The sequence below is a fragment of the Saccostrea cucullata genome, unplaced genomic scaffold, assembly GCF_032062105.1.
Source record: "Saccostrea cucullata isolate Sc308-1 unplaced genomic scaffold, CSIRO_AGI_Scuc_v1 ctg4108, whole genome shotgun sequence".
NCBI classification, from domain to species: Eukaryota; Metazoa; Mollusca; class Bivalvia; order Ostreida; family Ostreidae; genus Saccostrea; species Saccostrea cuccullata.
The window spans coordinates 34,510-54,797 of record NW_026938908.1 but is presented as its reverse complement, the minus strand read 5'-3'; the positions used below and the strand labels follow the sequence as shown (position 1 = coordinate 54,797).

At 32.9% G+C, this 20,288-nt stretch overlaps 1 protein-coding gene and 1 long non-coding RNA gene across 2 annotated transcripts in view; both read right to left on the bottom strand.

Moving 5' to 3' along the window:
* Positions 1-20,226, bottom strand: part of LOC134251755 (uncharacterized) — a 31,881-nt gene extending 11,655 nt beyond the window's left edge. Inside the window, exon 1 of the mRNA XM_062734171.1 lies at positions 20,113-20,226. Coding sequence (XP_062590155.1) covers positions 20,113-20,155 — 43 coding nt within the window. The 5' untranslated portion in view covers positions 20,156-20,226. The remainder of the gene's footprint in view (positions 1-20,112) is intronic.
* Positions 19,055-19,481, bottom strand: LOC134251760 (uncharacterized). Its single transcript, XR_009988813.1, has 2 exons — positions 19,189-19,481; positions 19,055-19,139 (listed from the first exon to the last, which is right to left on the bottom strand). It is a non-coding gene; the product is annotated as an uncharacterized LOC134251760 (long non-coding RNA).
* Positions 20,227-20,288: the final 62 nt, after the last annotated feature.

The window sequence follows — 20,288 nt, the reverse complement described above, 5'->3', positions numbered from 1 at the left end:
ATTACTGTAGAATTCAGTCACATCTTTTCTACGGAATTGTATAGGATATGCATTTTCTCATGCGCAGAAGTTATTGAAATTAAGACATATGCGTCGGAAGCCAATTGATAGGGGAGGGGATGGGGCTAATTGAAAGTTGGGATCTAAACCAACAGAAAATGGTAAACCCCAGTTTTCAAAGCCTATATTATGTACATATTTGAAAAAAGGAGGGTTAAGCCCCCCCCCCTCCCCCCGTTCCGACGCCTATGAAAGATTTTTAATAGCACAACTGGATTTGTTTACTTTTGTAGATATATAAGTGGATATTTGTAGGGTCCGCTCACATATTTTAGGGTCGGTAGGGGAACCGAAAACACACAATTTATTTATCTAGGCCTGATGAAGAGTGATTTTTATTGTTTACTTCTATTTTTCAAGGGCGACAATCGATGGCTGCATCAATGTTTTCTGCGTATATTTATGTTTAAAATGGGAAATTCGGACTTTGTCAGCTAATTGGAATATAGACAAGCCCATTTTATACAGTGAGTGAACCTAATTCAAATTTCAAATTCTTTCTTTGCCTCTAAAATGCATTTACGAGTCCATTAATGGGTTGTGTGAATAGTTTCCTAAATTCAAATTTTCTGTGTACAGTATTGCTACGATATTTTGTGAGAACACTTTAAAACAACACCAAACACTTAAAATAATTCTACAGGAATCAATTAAAAACTATTTTCAGCGTCAGCTACTCAGTGGTATTCAACTTAGTTTTGAATATTAAATGTTTTGAGTTTGTGCTTTCTCAGTGCTGACCTGTCGATATGTTAAGTTTCCTAAAACTTTGAGATATTATAAAAACAAATGTATATAAAGTATGTTTTGTATATAAAAAGAAGTTAGATATGTTTGTAAAACACTTATGCCCTCTTCTCCAAATTGGAATTTTTCAAAGTCCTAGGGACACAAATCTGTCAAAAATGGTGCAATCGTACCCAAAACAGAACCTGACCTACAGATGTAAACATTTATCTGATAATTCTGTATACTAAATTTCATTTCAGTATGTGCAACGGTTGTGAAGAAAATGAACGGAAACTAAGTGGACCGACTGACCAACCGACAAACAGCAGCAAAGCAATATGCCCTCCTTTCTTCGAAGGAGGCATAAAAATTAGTCAATACGAAGACAATGTATTTCATAAATAGCTTAACCGACTCAAAAAAATTAGATTGCATTGATGAAAAATGAAGATTTCAAACAAACTTGGCTCAAAGTATCCTCGGGTGAAGAGGATTTAAGGGCCGACCCTCGTCCAAGAGGATAAAATTTTGAATTAGAGATAAATGAATGGCATCTTTTAAAAATCTTCTTTTCAAGAACCAGTGCACAAGGAAAGATGCAATCATTTGAAAGCATCCTCATGTAGTGTAAATTCACATTTTTTCAAATCATAACCTGCGGTGGTGGAGAGGGGCACAATGAGGTATCAAATTTAACATTAAAATATACAGGAGAAATCTTTGAGTTAAAAGTCTTCTCAAAAACAAAAAAAGCCATTATTGGTCATAGTTATATGGATGCATCCTCTGAAAGTGTAGATTCAAGTTTGTTCAAATCATGACCCCCTGTAATGGGGAGAGGCCGCCACAATGGGGGATCAACGTTTTACATAGACATATATATAGGAAATAATGTTAAAATATTCTTTAGAACGGCAAAGCCATGATTGATCATATCTTATGAAAGCATCCTCAGGTTTTATTGATTCAAGTATCGTAAAAATATTACCTTGAGGGTGGAGTTGGCTATATTGGAAGATACAAATTTTACACAGAAATTTATAGAAAAATATTGTTAGAATTATTCTTCTCAAGAACGGCAAAGCCATAGTTGTTCATATATATTTGAAAACATCTTCAGGTAGTGTAGATTTAATTTAAATTTGTTCAAATAATGACTCCGGAGTGGGATGGGGCCACAAAGCGATCAAAGTTTTATACAGGAATACTATGGAAATATCTTTTTTCTCAAGAACAGGAAAACAATAATTAGTCATATTGATACGGAGGTATCCTCAGTTGAAAAATCAAATTGCTTGAAGTAATGACCCCCCCCCCCCCCCGGGGTAGGGCTTGACCACAATAGGGGTCAATTTTTTGTAAATGAATACAGAGAAAAAAAATATTCTTTTCAAGAACAGCAAGGTCATTTCTTTTATTCATATGGAAGTAACAACAGGTAGTTTAAAATTCAATCCCCCCTCCTCCCAATCCCTTTTTTTCAATTCTGGACTGTTTTTGTTTGTTTGTTTGTTTGTTTATTTGTTTTTTTTTGGGGGGGGGTTTGCTTTTTTTTCTTATCCAGTGTGCTCAGTTGATCGTTGTGGCCAGTGGGTCTCTTGTCATTGTGTAGTTTATTTCTGAATAACTTCTCCCATCTCAATTCCATACAACAAATCGTAAACTAACATGTATATATACATGTCATTGAATGATATTGTGAACTTAAGATTCTATGATGTTTTTTGCTATATGCGTTTGTATTTTTGAGGTACAACATGTAAATATTGCCTAAATAAGAAAAAAAAAATATTGCCTGATGGCAAATATGATCTTGCATGCTAGGGATGCCGGAATTGAGAGCAAATGATAACGGAGAGAGGAGGGGAGGAGACGAATAACATGTACATAGATCAAGAGACGCTTACACAATAGAAGAATATTTATATCAGCCAATCGGAAATCAGAATACAAAAAAAGTAAATTAAAACATGGACGGTGGAATTGTAGTTTCTGGAAGTTGATTGCTGACACAAACTCTGTTTATGCAAGCATAAACATTAATTTGTGTCAACAAACTACTAAGACGGTTTAAGTTTAAAATTATGTTGTATTATGCAATATCAAAACAATATAAATGTTATATATAAATGTTATAAATAATGTTACTTTCGATTTTACTAACTTAAAACTTGGACAATGAACTGATTTATAGATAAAATGGAATTCCTTTCATGACTGTGTTCTGTTTTGACGTATTTTTTATCTATTCCTGTTGGAATTAAACATTGTTACAGAATATAGTATTGAATATCAACTTTTTCAAATGTCTTGATTGTATCGCAAGCGCCTCGGGAAATAGACTTGCTCTTTGGGAACTGCAATCTTGCTGACTCCCTCAATGATATTCTTTAACTGTATACTGATACATACTCTTTTTAGCTCAGGAATCTGACTTATGGATGTTGTTACCCCCCTTTTCATTCTATTTTTTCAAAGCAAGAACTGTGTTATTTATGTGTGTCTCCGATTGTGAAGATTTCCCTGTTGACCTTAAGTTCTAAAAAATAACAATCTTCTTACCAAAATTCTGAGCAAAGAAAACGGTTAATATTGTCCAGTCCATAGTTGAATTAATTAAGCAAAATCTTCTCTTGGATTTCCTGAATAATTCCGTGTCCAGTTTTCACTTCCTTCAATCAGATATCAATGATTTTAAGTTTTTGTTGTAGACATTTATCAGATATGCACTGTTATTTATTATTGTTTACTCTTGGTGAATTTGATAGACATTTCAAACTCTTGTGCAACCTTTCCTATTGAAACAAAACCGTTTAGAACGAAAAATGAATATGGTACATATGCATGTATGTAAGTTAAAAATGTAAAACGAGGCAAGAAATAAATCAAAAATTTAAACATATCAAATCCCTGCATTCAAGTGCTTGTTAATTAAGGACCCTTTCACAATTGGCGCACGAGCACTTTATAACACTTTGCGATCGGAAAATTTTAGCTTCGCACGAGCTCTCGCCTATGTTGCACGATGTCTCGCTTTCATTGCATGTGTTTTAGTGGTCGCATCAAGTCTCTTCAAAATAGTCAACATGCACACTATTCAGACGCGACCAAATGCGATCCAAATTATCGCAATTCAACGCACCAAAGTTAGTGCGAATAAATTACAACGTTTTATGTATTTGTAAGAGTGATGTGCGATTTTTATAGTAAATAAAAGTGTCAAAGTTTCCTTCAAAGTTTTTCAAAGTGTCAAAGTTTTCGTCAAAGTTTTTCAAAGTGTCAAAGTTTTCGCCAAAGTTTTTTAAAGTGTCAAAGTTTTTGCCAAAGTTTTTCAAAGTGTCAAAGTTTTCGCCAAAGTTTTTCAAAGTGTCAAAGTTTTCACCAAAGTTTTCACCAAAGTTTTTCATAGTATCAAAGTTTTCGCCAAAGTTTTTCAAAGTGTCAAAGTTTTCGCCAAAGTTTTTCAAAGTGTCAAAGTTTTTGCCAAAGTTTTTCAAAGTGTCAAAGTTTTCACCAAAGTTTTCACCAAAGTTTTTCATAGTATAAAAGTTTTCACCAAAGTTTTTCAAAGTGTCAAAGTTTTCGCCAAAGTTTTTCAAAGTGTCAAAGTTTTCGCCAAAGTTTTTCAAAGTATCAAACTTTTCGATAAAGTTTCTCAAAGTGTCAAAGTTTTCGATAAAGTTTTTCATAGTATCAAACTTTTCCATAAAGTTTTTCAAAGTGTCAAACTTTTCAATAAAGTTTTTTAGAGTGTCAAAGTTTTCAATAAGGTTTTTCAAAGTGTCAAAGTTTTCAATAAAGTTTTTCAAAGTGCTAAAGTATCCAAGTTTTCGATAAAGTTTTTCAAAGTGTCAAAGTTTTTGATAAAGTTTTTCAAAGTGTCAAAGTTTTTGCCAAAGTTTTTCAAAGTGTCAATGTTTTCGCCAAAGTTTTTCAAAGTGTCAAAGTTATCACTATAGTAAATCAAAGTTTTTAAAGTGTCAAAGTTATAACTATAGTTAACTATAGTAAACTATAGTTAACTATAGTAAACTATAGTTAAATATAGTTAACTATAGTATGTTTTTTGTTAGGGGAACATTCGTACTATGGAATGCATGAGCGCAGGAGCACCGCACGTCCAATCGTATTGTCACACGTTCAACATTGTTCAATCGTCTGATTACCTGATCAGTCGTGCAATCCTATCGCATTATCTTACAACACTCGCTTTCATTCTACAACAGTCGCATATAGACGCAAGATATATCGCAAGATTTAATGCACAACAGTCGTGCGCATTTCGTACGAACACTTTTTTCATATGCGATTATTTTGGCAACAGTTTACGATCCGAGACAAAATTATTCGATCGCACGAATATTTTGTCGCTTCTGCTCCTGCACCAATTGTGAAAGGGCCTTAAGGAAGTCCGCTCCTCCTTCTAAAAAATTCTGGATCAATTATTCTAAAATTATTTATTTAAAAAATAATTGATCTTTATTTTGAAAAGGAAAAATTAAGCTTTATTTTAAAGGTACATTGCTACAATGCACTTTGGGAACACAATCAAAGCACTTTAAAAAAAATAAAAGTTCTTTCCAAAATGCGTTAATATCGACCATATTATCGCACTTTGAAAGGGTGTATGGTTTGGTCAATATTCTTGCAAATATGAGACCTTATGTATTGAACCTGTTTGATAACTTCGGTGATGAGGTCACTTCAGGATGTAAAAGTGAGCAATTTTGATTTTTCCATACTTTGAAAATTCTTTCACTCTTAAATGTGAAGGAAATGTCAATCAAACCCGTCTAAAATTTTGAAGTTTTAATAACTTTTAAATCAAATAAAACTTTTAATATATTTTATGTGAAATGCTATTAATATATATAAGTCGTAATATTATATAGCAAATATTAACTTCAAATCTGTGTCCATGCACCTTTAATATCTTTATGCATCTTAACGTACAAGTTACTTTGAAACGGTGCTGGAAAAAAAAACAATACTTTAATTTATAAAATACCAAAGTTATATTTCAGAGAAATTGCAATTTTTTCGAAAATTAAGCAGTTCCTCTGAAGGCAATGATGTTATAGTCACAATTCTGCATAAAACCGATGACAGCTGATATGTACAGGTTTTTTAAATACATGTATAACTTCCTCTTGAAAACAAAATAAGAGCACTGTCTTTCGGACATACTTTCTATTTATCAATAAAAATATGCATTATTACTAGCTACTGCATATTTTTATTGATAAATAGAAAGTATGTCCGAAAGACAGCGCTGTACAGCAGAACATCCCCTTCCAAAGAGCATATCAATAAATTAAGGCAGAATTCGATATCGATTCCGATGCAAATTACGTAACTTTCCTTTCGGACAGCACCTAACCCACTAATAAACACAACGGTGGAGTTAGGGCCGGTGTAAAGTCGAATAATGACCCCCATCGAATAATGTTAGTAGAAAACCTAAATATATGCTCTGTAAATCTATGGGCTAGTGTAAAATTTACATTCTAATGCAAAAACTATATATGTAGACATAACCTTTTGATTTAGCACACAGTATTCATTACATTTCTTGGTTCTTGTTTTACTCCACCCCTATACTCAGTTCTGAGTATATTTTTCAAAGAATTTATTATGAAAATCAGAACAAACATTTTCATTTTTGTAACGTCTTCTTTATACTGTATCATAATATGAAAAATTAATTGAAAATCATTTCTTTTTATGTCCCCATAATCGAAGATTGAGGGGTATATAGTGTCCGTCTGTATGTCTAGCTGTCTATCTGGCGATCTGTTTGTCCGCAAAAACTTTAACCTTGACCATAACTTTTCATTTATTGGAGCTATGACTTTCATATTTAATATGTGTATTCCTTGTGACAAGACCTTACTTTGGGTACCACCAAATTTGACCTTTTGACCCATTTAAAACAAAAGTGGCAAATTTTTACTTTGGCCATAACTTTTAAACGGTAGATACTAGTACTCTCATACTTCACATATGTATTTTTTTGGCATGACCTTTCACTGGATACTAAAAACTTTGACCTTTTGACCTTAAAGATTTCCGTACTAATGAAAAAAACTTCAACCGTGGCCATAACTTTTGAACGGTAAGGGCTAGGGTTTTCATATTTCACATATGCAATCCTTGTTACATTAAATTTTTTTTAAGAAACCATCAACTTTGACTCTTTGGCCTTTGAGTTTGCCATACCTTTCAAAAACTTATCCTTAGCCATTACTTTTGAACAAGTGGTGCTAGGGCTTTCCTATTTTGCAATTGTATTTCTTGTGAAAAGACCCTACTTTGGGTACCAATATATTTAAATTGCATTTAAGAAAAGTTTAATCTTCGCTATGTTGCCATACAGGGACATAGCTGTTTCACAAAACATCTTTTTATATATAAGAGGAGTTGCGGATAAGAGATGGGTACATGTACATGTAACAGAATTAGACGGACGAACGTGCAGACAGACGGACATCCCGATCACTATATACCCTCGCGCTTTTCAACCGGAGGATAATAATATATAATAATATAATAATATATAATACTGCTGATTTTTTCTGTAAGTACGATGATTTCCACCATCGAAAAACAATGTTTTCCTAACCCTTTAGGCTCGATAAATCTTTTATCCTTTAGATTCTGAATCATCGCATTGACCATAAAATATAGCTGAAATTGTATAATGTTATGAGATCAACATATCATCAATTTATTCCCAATTAGCTCAGGTGAGCATTTTGGCCAATATGCTTCTTAATCTAATTTTTTTTTGCCCCTTAAAAATTCCAGCTTTAATTCACAGGGAGTCATTTTTCTACGGGGGTCATTTTTATTCACGTGGGTTCTGCAAATTTTTAGGGTGGTGACACTTTTTCTACGGGCAAAAGGGTCATTTTTAGACGTCGAATATTAACCGGGGGTCATTTTTCGCCGTAGAATATTGACCGGGGGTCATTTATCGCTGTCGATAAATGACCCTCGGTCATTATTCGATGGGGGTCATTATTTGTCTTACACCGGCAACCACACCATTTATATATCAAAAACAGATCGGTTTCTCATCGTATACCCCATAGCTGGATAATGTGACTGATACTTAAGCAAGCTCTTGCGTATCGAATCCACTGAAATATGTATAAATTCCAAATGCAGCTGAAGAAAGTTTACTGCTGCATAAGTTAGAGAAGTTGACGATTGTGTAAAATCACGATTATCATAGATCTGGTTGTTACATTACTATGAACGTCTTTTTCAAGTAAAATATCCAAATATGAAACAGATGTGTTTGATTCTGTGGTATTTTTTTTTATCTCACGCTAACCGGGATATGTATATAGCGTGTTAGTGAATGGCATATGGAACGCTGCTTCATTCTATGATCCTGTGATGCATTTGGAAAATCTTGTGATTTATGTTTAAAATCTTGTGATGCATGTTAAAAATCCTGTGAAGCATATACAAAATTTTGTGATGTATATACAAAATTTTGTTCATATGTATATGCAAGATCTTGTAATGTATGTTCAATATCTTGTAATGTATTATACTAAATTAAATGTTTTGATATATGTTTATCATCTTGTGTTATATATTTAATAAATTTGTGATGCATGCTATCATCCTGTGATATTTGTACAATATGTGCATTGTGGGTTTCCTTGTCATACAAAACTTCAGAACATGTTCACTGGTTACAGGATACATTCTCTGAGTTTGCGCAAAAGTTTACATGTAGGCTATCGACTTTATCAGTTTACAATAAAGTTGTACAGTTCCTGAGCCCGGGCTCCCCCTTTTAATAAACTTATGGTCTAGTTCCACTTTCTACTTTTAAAATAAGGTTATCGAAATGAAGTGGAATATTACCAAAAATGCAATTATTGCACATACATTGCAATCTTACAGAACATATATCACAAGAACATACCGTTATATCACAAGATTGTACGTTTATATCACAATAAACATCAAAAGATTTTAAATATACATTACAAGACTTTGAATATAGGCTACAAAACAATATATTGCACATACATTACAAGACTATAGAATATATATTTACATTCACTGAATGTTTTTCCTTTATTTCTTATGAAAACCATTGCCATCAATCCGTGCAGGAACGACACTAAGCAAGCCACGTGCTCAGATTTCTTTAATAATGCCTGTTCCATCAGTTGAGCATCCAATGACATATTTATCAACAATATTTAATAACACATTTAATTTTACTTTGAATTTTTTCAAACAGATGTACAAATAAACAATAAAATGTCTTTCTTTGGTTGTAATTACGGGAATTAACGTCGCAGCTATTGCAGAAAAAATTACACGACCCGCTTACGCGAATTTGGAGATAACGAATAGCATTCAATATCAAAGTCCATAAAACAATACAAAATAGGAACAGAGAAACACGGACCTCCCAAACATCAGAGGTGTGATTAGGTGCCATGGATAATTAACATGTTATTTCTCTTTGCAAATCATCTTATATGAATGTTTCTCAATGCAGAGGATGCCACAATGTAAAGCTTTGCCCTTTTTTACCTTATACTTGCATTGTCAAAAGCAAAATGATTTTCATCGCTGGTATGAATAAGACATCACAACAGTTAATAAATGAAAATTAATGAAAATGTCAACTTTAATGAAAAGTAGGTGTATACAGACCCCTAAAAGCATGAAAGGTCTTCTTCCAAGGTCTGGCTCTTAATTGTACTGAATATACTATAGAATGATATTTTTTAAGTTCATAACCTCGAAAAATTGAAATAAATTGGACAGAAAAAACACACGAGACAATAATGTACTATGTATTGTATTTCGTTTGTATTGTATTAAAAAGAGATTCCCTGCAATGTAAGTATGTATTTGTTAGGGTACGTACATGTAACTCAGTGTGTCTAGGAAAAGCAATTAAGTTACATTTAAAGTTGCAAATAAAGGATTGGTTGTCATTTTCAATCATGACTTGTGTATTTCTTGATTTTCTCTTAATTTTAATCGAATTCTTTTTTTCTGTCTTCTCAAAAACATACGTACTTTTATTAGAAATTTCGAAATTATTATAATGATTAATATATAATCAGTCATCAAAATTTTATAAATATCATAATTATACACGTTTAAAAAAGTATTTCTCTTTGAGGAGTGTTTAAAAACTGCATATATAAATAATTTAACAATAAGTCGACGAAAACGTTAACAACAATATACAAACAAACAGAAAAAAGAACGGAGTAAAGATAAGTGATAGCTATTCTTTACCAATTTACACTTTACACTGTTTTTAGAAAGTCGATGATGTAACAACCCCTACAGCAACATGTCACTAGTATTTCTGGGTGTGATTTTCATTCTCAGTAGTCTGTTGAGGAGGACTGTATTGGGGAGGTGGAGCATCAGAAAATGCTCCATTTTGCCCAGTTGCCTGCATCTGCACAGGATAAGGTGAGTAAAACCCTTGCTGAGTGTAAGGTTGTGTCGCTGAAACGTTAGATATATAGCAATATGACACTATAATCATGTTATTAATCAGTCCGTCTTAAACTTGGAAATCATATTATTTTTGTATAACTTTGAAAAAAAAAGTTTTAAATTGGTTTTGCGTTAAATATTGCTGTTTCAAAGATTATTTTTTTCAACCGCACTTACATGTTTGAGTAGTTTGCAACACTGTTGCTCCTGCATTTGTGTTCGGATTGTAAAAAAAGCACTGTGCCTTGATTTGGTGTGGTTTTTCTGCATACGCATACACACAGACAGACGATAAGTCCAATCAGCGTGGCCAATCCAGCGAGGGAGCCAAATATGATACCAAGGATGGCACCAACACTGTGTTTAACATTGACATAAAAATGTTAAAACAAGGTATTTACGATAAGTACACTGCAATTGATGACCATGAATCTAGTAGTGGAATTCTACATTAGTTAACCGAGAACTCCTTTTATTCAAAGAATAGTGAGCATGAAACTAGTGCTTACTTCCTAATGAACTTTCCTATACTATTAGGCAAACCAGGAATTACATGAAGAATCTGTTGAAAGCATCTATAAGGTAACTAATAAACTTTACGGGAAGACAATGACATTATTTTTATTATTCTTGACCAAAAAGCAGAAGAAAATGTCTGAATTTCAGCAAAGAAGTTATACATACATGTATATATCAGATATCAGGTGATAATTTGTTAAGGAAATGATTGGGGAATTCCAGTCGGACAATATTTTTGATACTGTTTAAATTGTTGAAAATATAATACATTATATATTGAACGTGAAAGAACACACTAGGCTAAAATTTAAAGAAAAACGTAGGCAAAATGTAGATAAAAAGTAAAAAATCACTTTACTCGACCACGCAACTGGTGTTGTCAACTGGGTGAAAGGTTGAAAAGGTAAAAGTGATGACCCTCAGCTGATTTCTTTGAAATGGAAACCAGAGGAACTAAAATTAAAGAACATGGGATTAAGGTTCAAAGAAAAAAATTGGAACCCTTTTTAAAAAAAAAATGATGGATGATATTCAAAATCTCATTTAACATGCACTAGTATTCCAATTCAAAACAGGAAACATTTTGGTTGAAATCTTATTGGATTTTTTATATTACACATCCTAAGTGCAATTAGTTTATTTAAATGGATATTTTTTTTTACAAGCTTTCAATGGTGTGGCAAGGCCGAAGCAGATTTTTTTCAAGCGCTTTTTAACAAGATTCTAGAAGTGTGAATGATTCAAAATTTATACTACTTTAGTTTTCATGTGTTTTATGCACTGTTATATATTTAAATTTTAACCGATTAATAGTTGCACGTTTAAATATCAAGCCGGTGGATAGTTGTATATTTTTACCTCTAACTGCATGTACTACTGATTGAATAATTAAAAAAAACAAACACACAAATGAATGTAATAAGTGGTGTCCTTGAAATTTTTCAAAACCATTTTTACCACTAAATCTGAAAAAAAAACACCAAATGAGACCCATTTCTTACCCCAGTGTATAGGAGTAGTTATTGTAGTAGTAGTAATAATAATTGTAGTCATTGTAACAGTATTAGGAAGAGGTATACGAGATATAATAGCAGGAACCAGACACGGTGGACAAACCTAAACAAAAAAGTGTCTTTTTAATGCATAGAATTTCTGTTCTTCAAACGATTTGTATGTTAACAAACAAGAGAACGTAGACATATATTTATATAAAGGTTATATAAAGGGATATTATTATATTTTCGATATTTTCAATTTAAATATACCATTTCTGTAAATAGCAATTTCTGAATAGTTTTAACAATTTCTATGGTCATTATAACATTTCGACAACATTGTAACACCAAGCAACGAAAATAAGGGCTACATATAGATGTACCCTCAGCTGAGGACTTGGTGAGTAAAAAGGTGGAGAAAACAAACAGAGATCGATCTCAAAGAATCTCTCAACAATACATATATATGAAGAGGTTATAAAACACAAAGCAATGGAAGTTCCTGAGTTGGGGTCGGATGCCTACTAGGATGAGTAAGCACCCTTTTCTCCAATCATAACCTTTATACAAACCCTATTCATAGATGAGGTAGATGCAACATACCGTAGTCAAATACATTATTTAAAAGAGTAATTTTAGAAGTTTTTTTTTTTACCAGTTAAAGGCGACAATGTTTATATATAATTTTAGAAGCTTTGTATATTTTCAAGGTAACAATGTTCATATGTCTTAATAATTTGAAGCTGTACTATTTAGTGTACCATGGCCAGATAGATATAGGTACAGTTGATTTATAGATTTGCACTATCTTGAACTCAATTATTCCTATTCTCAAAATATTTGTACCTATCTTTAAATGAATTTAAGATGGATATTATGGAATTAAGCCAATCTTTGATAATTATTCATTTAATGAAAGGTAAATGTATAACTAATTATACCCGCACTTTCTAAAGAAAGTTCGGGTATATTGTTGTTACTCATGTCCGTCCGTCCGTCCGTCCGTCTGTCACACTTTTCTTCCCTGAACTCCTCTTACATTTTACACAGTAGCCTAATCATCTTTGGGGAGAAGGTTTGTGGTGTCATGTAGATGTGCAGTAAGGTTTCGGAATTTTGATTTTGCCCCGGGGGGTCAAATGGGGGTCGAAAAATGACGTTTTTTATGCAAAAAGCCCCGTCTTCCCTGAACTCCTCTTACATTTTACACAGTAGCCTAATCATCTTTGGAGAGATGGTTGGTGGTGTCATGTAGATGTGCAGTAAGGTTTCAGAATTTTGATTTTGCCCTGGGGGGTCAAATGGGGGTCGAAAAATGACGTTTTTTATGCAAAAAGCCCCGTCTTCCCTGAACTCCTCTTACATTTTACACAGTAGCCTAATCATCTTTGGAGAGATGGTTGGTGGTGTCATGTAGATGTGCAGTAAGGTTTCGGAATTTTGATTTTGCCCCGGGGGGTCAAATGGGGGTCGAAAAATGACGTTTTTTTATGCAAAAAGCCCTGTTTTCCCTGAACTCTCTTACATTTTACACAGTAGCCTAATCATCTTTGGGGAGATGGTTGGTGGTGTCATGTAGATGTGCAGTAAGGTTTTGGAATTTTGATTTTGCCCCGGGGGGTCAAATGGGGGTCAAAAAATGATATTTTTTATGCAAAAAGCCCTGTCTTCCCTGAACTCCCCTTACATTTTACACAGTAGCCTAATCATCTTTGGGGAGAAGGTTTGTGGTGTCATGTACATGTGCAGTAAGGTTTCGGAATTTTGATTTTGCCCCGGGGGGTCAAATGGGGGTCGAAAAATGATGTTTTTTATGCAAAAAGCCCCGTCTTCCCTGAACTCCTCTTATTTTTTACACAGCAGCCTAATCATCTTTGGGGAGATGGTTTGTGGTGTCATGTAGATGTGCAGTAAGGTTTCGGAATTTTGATTTTGCCACAGGGGGTCAAATGGGGGTCGAAAAATGACGTTTTTTATGCAAAAAGCCCTGTCTTCCCTGAACTCCTCTTACATTTTACACAGTAGCCTAATCATCTTTGGAGAGATGGTTGGTGGTGTCATGTAGATGTGCAGTAAGGTTTCGGAATTTTGATTTTGCCCCGGGGGGTCAAATGGGGGTCGAAAAATGACGTTTTTTTATGCGAAAAGGCCCGTCTTCCCTGAACTCCTCTTACATTTTACACAGTAGCCTAATCATCTTTGGAGAGATGGTTGGTGGTGTCATGTAGATGTGCAGTAAGGTTTTGGAATTTTGATTTTGCCCCGGGGGGTCAAATGGGGGTCGAAAAATGATGTTTTTTATGCAAAAAGCCCCGTCTTCCCTGAACTCCTCTTACATTTTACACAGTAGTCTAATCATCTTTGAGGAGATGGTTGGTGGTGTCATGTAGATGTGCAGTAAGGTTTCGGAATGTTTAATGTCTAATTGTGGCCTGACCTAGCCTTTGAGGTTATGATTTGAAAAACTAGAAATATGTCTATAGGACATGAATGTCCCACTGGATGTATATTACTCATGCTACAGGAAAATTTGTATTAGCGTATTAAGTTTGTTGAAAATATCTTGAACAGTTTCTTTAGAATTGAAACTAAAATCTAAATAAATTTGATATAGATTATAAATCCTCACCAAATTATGTATAAGTGCATGCTAAACATAAAAATGTCTTAAATTATTTCTTTAAAACTAAGCAAAATACAAATTAAAAAGGATGGAGGTCAAGGTCAGAGGAATGTGCAAGGTGAAGTTTTTGATGAAGTTATCAGCATATTATGTTTGATAAAAATATCTTGAATGATTTAATGAAACTGACCTTAACACTTTTTCTAAGAAAAGAGAGGTCAAAGGAAAGTAAGGGCCAAAATGTTAATTGTTGCAGTTGAAAAGCTTACATCAGTTTGAATTTACTATTAGCATATGAAGTTTGATAAAACTATAATTAATGGTTTATTTAAAACTTAGATAAACACAAATTTAAAAAGTGAAGTCAAGGTCAAAGGAAAATTCAAGGTCAAAATAAGTTGATGTATTAATAGCTCTCAAGCAGTATGTATCAGCATATGAAGTTTGATAAATATATTTTGAATTGTTTACTCAAAACTGATTTAGACATTAATTTTAGAAAAGTGAGGTCAAGGTCACAGGAAAGGTCAAGGTAAAAAAGAGTGAAGTATTGTAAAGCTTACATAAGTATGTATCATCATGTAAAGTTTCATTACACAACTTGAATGGTTTCTTTAAAATAAAGCTAAACAGTAATTTAAGGAGGCTAGGGGGTCAACAAATTATTTTTTTATTAACCACCGGTTATAACTTAAATTTGGGGATATGATATCTTAAGCCGTCAACTATCATTTGGCAAAAAAAAAAATTTCATAAATTTTAGTTTTAAAATTTGATCATTTTATCATTTTTATTATACCTTTATATGGAGCTCTTCTTCTAAAGGAGATTAAAATAGTCTAAAAATGGCCGCAACCACCCAGCCTCTTTAAAGAAAAGTTACATGAAGGTCAAAGGAAAAGTCAAAGTCAAAAAATATTGCTGCAGTTGGATATTTACATCAGTATGCATCAACATATGAACTTTGATAAAAATATGTAGAAAGCTTCTTTGAGCCCAATGGAAAGACAGATGGAAGGGTGGAGGACGGACATGACAAAAACTATACATGTATTCCTAATCATGGTGTGGCATAAAAAACTTGAATCTACATTATATGACGATGTTTCCATCTATCAAGATTATACAAGCAAATTCAAAGAATTGTTGTCCTCTGCTTTCTGTGATTTAGTGAATGGGATGCCATAATTTATGGCATATTATGTCATTGAATATGCACCCATATCATATATCAATTTTTGAAAATTAGGTCAAAGGGGTAAAATCATAGCATGTTCTGAAACATTTTGTTGCAGGTAATGTACATGTCAAATATAAAAGTCATATCTCTTTTGAATCAAAATTTATATATACAATATAATATTTTTGAAAAGTAGGTTAAACTTCTAGGTCAAGGTCACAGAGTCAAAAGTAATGATATATTTAGAAAAGTCTTTTCACATGTAATAAACATGTATAATTTGAATGCCCTTTCTTTTCTCTTTCAAATTGATCAATTTAAAATGTTATTTTTTGGAAAGTAGGTAAAACTTTAAGGTCAAGGTCTCACTTGGGTTAAAAAAATCATAGTATATTTAGAAAGTTTTGTGGTAATGTACATGTGAAATAGGAAAGCAGTATCTCTTATTATTCAAAAGTTATGACCAAGGTTAAAGCTGTCAATAAAATGTACAAACTGACAGACAAATGAGATTTAACGTCCCCTCCCTTTCCCCAAAACGGGGGACAATAATGCCCTTGCTGTTCTTGAGAAGAAGATTTATGATGGAAAAAATCCCCTGCATATTTCTTAACGCAAATCAATATTGTGTTTTTATGTCATTTTGTTTGTTATTAAACATCCCTCTCAGGAATTTTTCACTCGTATGGAGACACCACCACTTGAAAAATAATGAGGACAAGTTAGATTTGAGGTCAACATTCATTTTAGGAGTTTTCAACCATTAAGACATAAAGAAATATTAACTCGATCCTTCCCCTCACCCCTTCCCAGACCCCTGTTTGTTTATGTATGCAAACTACTACTTGTATTACAAAAAAAAAATTATACAAATAGTTTAATGTGGTCCATCTCTGAATGATTTTCATTCCTATTCTAGGCCGCCGCCAGAAGATAAGTTGACACTAGTGTTGTCAAATCGGTTGAAAATCAGAATCGATTAATCAGTAGCATCGGTTGACCCTAACCAACTGATCATCGGCCAATAATCGAATCGGTAACCCTTCGCATAAAATAGGCATTATATTTCATATAAAATTTAGAATTTTATTTTTAAATAATGTACATGTAAGTATAGAGGTGCATTGTACAGATCGGAATTCTAAAAACAGTATATATGCAGTTGATTAACAATATCAGTAATACAGATTTTTGAATGATTAGGATTTACTTGGCCTGGGAAACATAAGCATTGACAGATCAGGTTTTAATTTACATGATCATCTAAAATATACTAGTATATGGAATTAATTTTTTAAACTGATATAAGACATTTAATATTGCAAATCCTTGTGATTCCACATGAAATGAAAAGTGAATTCCCCAAAATACTGAAAACTGATATATTTCATTTATACAAGTAGTTTAGTTTCTTCAGTTTAGAAATACAATTATCATTATTTGCGATTGATCTAAACAGATTTTAAGTATACATGTATTTTAAAATAGGTATTAAATAAATGACAACACTTGGAATATATATATTTTGATAACAAGAGCCTGTTCATGAAATAAAAGTGAGAAAACTATTTTTAAAAAAAAAAGATATGTGCAGAAATATACCGATTAATCGATTGTTCAAATCTCGAATCGATTGTCTAAAATGGACAGCCTTGCCGACCGATCATCGATTTTAAATCGATCATCGTGACAACACTAGTTGACACAAATTCATGAAAAAAATGTCAAGTAATCTTATCATTGATGCACTTTTATTTAATTTAATGCAGTCATATTGTGAACATTTCCAGCTCATTAGGAGTGGGAATGACCTCCAATTGTTAATTCATAACCTTTATACCATTAAATTTACATAACATAATAACACAAGAAACAAAATTATGGAGAGTCAAATGGAAAAACTTTCCAACTATTTAGGAGTCACATGATCATTTGTCATTACAGGGACAGGGAGTGGATTGGCTGATCGCCCTCTCACCCCCCCCCCCCTCCTTGGAATTTGCAGGACTATAATATATACTGGAGGAAATAAAAATGACTTTGTATGCCCTAAGTGTCCCTCCACCTTAGAAAACAGACCCAAACATAACTTCTTTTTTTTTTTTAGCTTCTCAGGAAATTCTTGTCTGGAAACCCCCCTCCCTCCCAGTCCCAGAAAAAAATTCTGGATCTTGTAACTGAATGTAACGTTGATAACGGGGGATAACTCTTCAGAATGTCAAAGCATCGGATGACCTTTGATCCTTTAAACTTGAACCTAACCGTTTGCATTTCAGACTATTTTACCCAAATCTATACCAAAACTTTGTACTTACCGATTGTCATTATTTAGGTCCTGTAATCTTCATGAAATATAATCCAATTAAAACACAAAATGAAATAATTCCTATATGCAATGATGTGTATACCACACTAGTAGCCTACTGCACGTGCAGTGAAATCTAAAAATGATAATGCCAATAGTAAAACTAGTACTTAAGTTGGGTACGTGACGGAAGCCCAATGTGATGCAGGTGTTCAAATACATGTATAGTGCAAGAACAAATTGAAAATTATAACTTACGAAAGATGTTTTATCTTAACTTTCCATCTAGGCCTATTTCCAAAAACAGGCAAATTAGGTGTGTTTGTGTGTGTGTGTTGATGGGAGAGGGGTAGGGGTTGACTAAATTGATTGTGTATATATGGCAGCTTTCAAGAAGTTTAGAACTGCCTTGTCAAATATAAATAAACTTTGCACATTTTGAAAAATTCATCAAAAACTCTTTACACTAATTTGAATAATATTATTTGTTGATTTATAGATATGAGAAAATAGATTTAAAAAGTTCCAATTATGTGCCAAAAATTTATAGCCCCCCCCCCCCTTTATCAAACCTTATTTACATCATTAATTAATTCTGTTGTTTAATTCAGACTAGTAATGAATTAAGGATATGAAATACTTATTAGATGGAGGCCCATGGGTCACATGGTCACCTGAGCATATTATGCTCAATTTGATAAAACATGTAATATGTAAATTATTGAATTATATTGACTTTTTCCTTGGTAAAGCCCAATATGAAGAGGTGTGCATTTAGAGGCAAACACCTTAGTGCGGGTATTACTGTCTCATGACAGCATCTAGTTTAAATATGGGTTTCTTTGCTTTGAATATAGGTACAGATACATGTACGTTTCTATGCTTTGAATATAGGTACACGTTCTTTAAAAGACAGTACTGTTATAAATATAAAAACAGACGGGAAAAAACAATGACATTTTGTTAATTGACGCACATGTAATGCTTTCATATTTAATGGCAATTTTTTTTTTATCTTTTCAAATTACAGATATTTAATTATTATATTTTTTTTTAATTCTTAAAAAAAACATTTCTCTCTCTTTTTATAATGTTTTGACTTATGTAACAGTACTTTTTTTATGATAGATATTAATTGCATTTACTTAAGAAATAAGGTATCATTTTTTGAGTGTTATTGGGATGTAAAACGGGTTGGTCACGTGATCAAATCCCATAAAGCCCGAAGGGCTTTATGGAAGATTTGATCATGTGCCAACCCGTTTTACATCCCAATAACACTCAAAAAATGATACCTTATTACTTATATTTACATTTGTGACTTATTCATACTTTAAATTTGCCTGATTGTGACTTTTAACGTGTGAAATGCATTATTTTTTAAACCCCACGGCATGTATGTAATCCACTGAACGCGCGTCGACCCTTTATGACGTCACAGAGAAATTACGTCGAACGTTTATCCATACGAACATCTATGACCTCTTGACCCCGTACCTGTATTTATACAGTTATAAAACCGCTTGCTTTCAGTAGTGTTATATAAAGGAAAACATTTGCAAATGTAAATATAGGTATATATGGGCTACCAATTCAGCATGTTCGAACTTTTATTTTCCGATCTGAAGGACAATAAAGTTTATTACGACAACGAATAACAAAGTAAAGTAAGGTACATGTATAATCTCCTTTCATATTTTTTTATTCCTTTTAACAAGAATTACAACATCAATTCGATATTGATTTAGACCTTAATAAAGGAATCTACCCATAAATGTACCGTATCATCCATCCGCAAATTCCTTTTCATACTAAAGCGATTACAACATCTACACAAACTTGTACATGTAGAGACATGCAGATGTTTACAGCTTACCTGTCTCACATAATAAAGTGAAATTATTTTGTATAGATATTTTATGACTAATATGCACTGCATGTACTGACAAATGGAATGTGTAACCTGCCTCCCCCTTTTCCAATAAGTAATTAAAAATGGAATTTTTATATCAGAATATAGGTTTTATAGCCTGGTGATTATTCTATTTTTGTGTCTCATAAAAGTTCTTAAAAAAAGAAAAGAGACAGGGTAGGGGGTACTAAAAGTACTACATGCACCTGTGTAATTAATGGGTCTTAATTGTGTAGAAAACTCGGACGACCTTTTGAGTTTAGTTTTAACACAAACAAAAAATATTCTTACCTAGAATGTGAGCAAAGACAACAGTCAATAGTTTCCAATCCATGGATAGAGTATAACGAGTTCTTGACTTGATTTTTGATAAATTTTCTCGTCACATTATTACTTCCTTGTTTTAGGCGTGATTTTAAATTTAGATTTCAGAGATAACTCGGGTGTGCAGTGGGATGTATTATTGT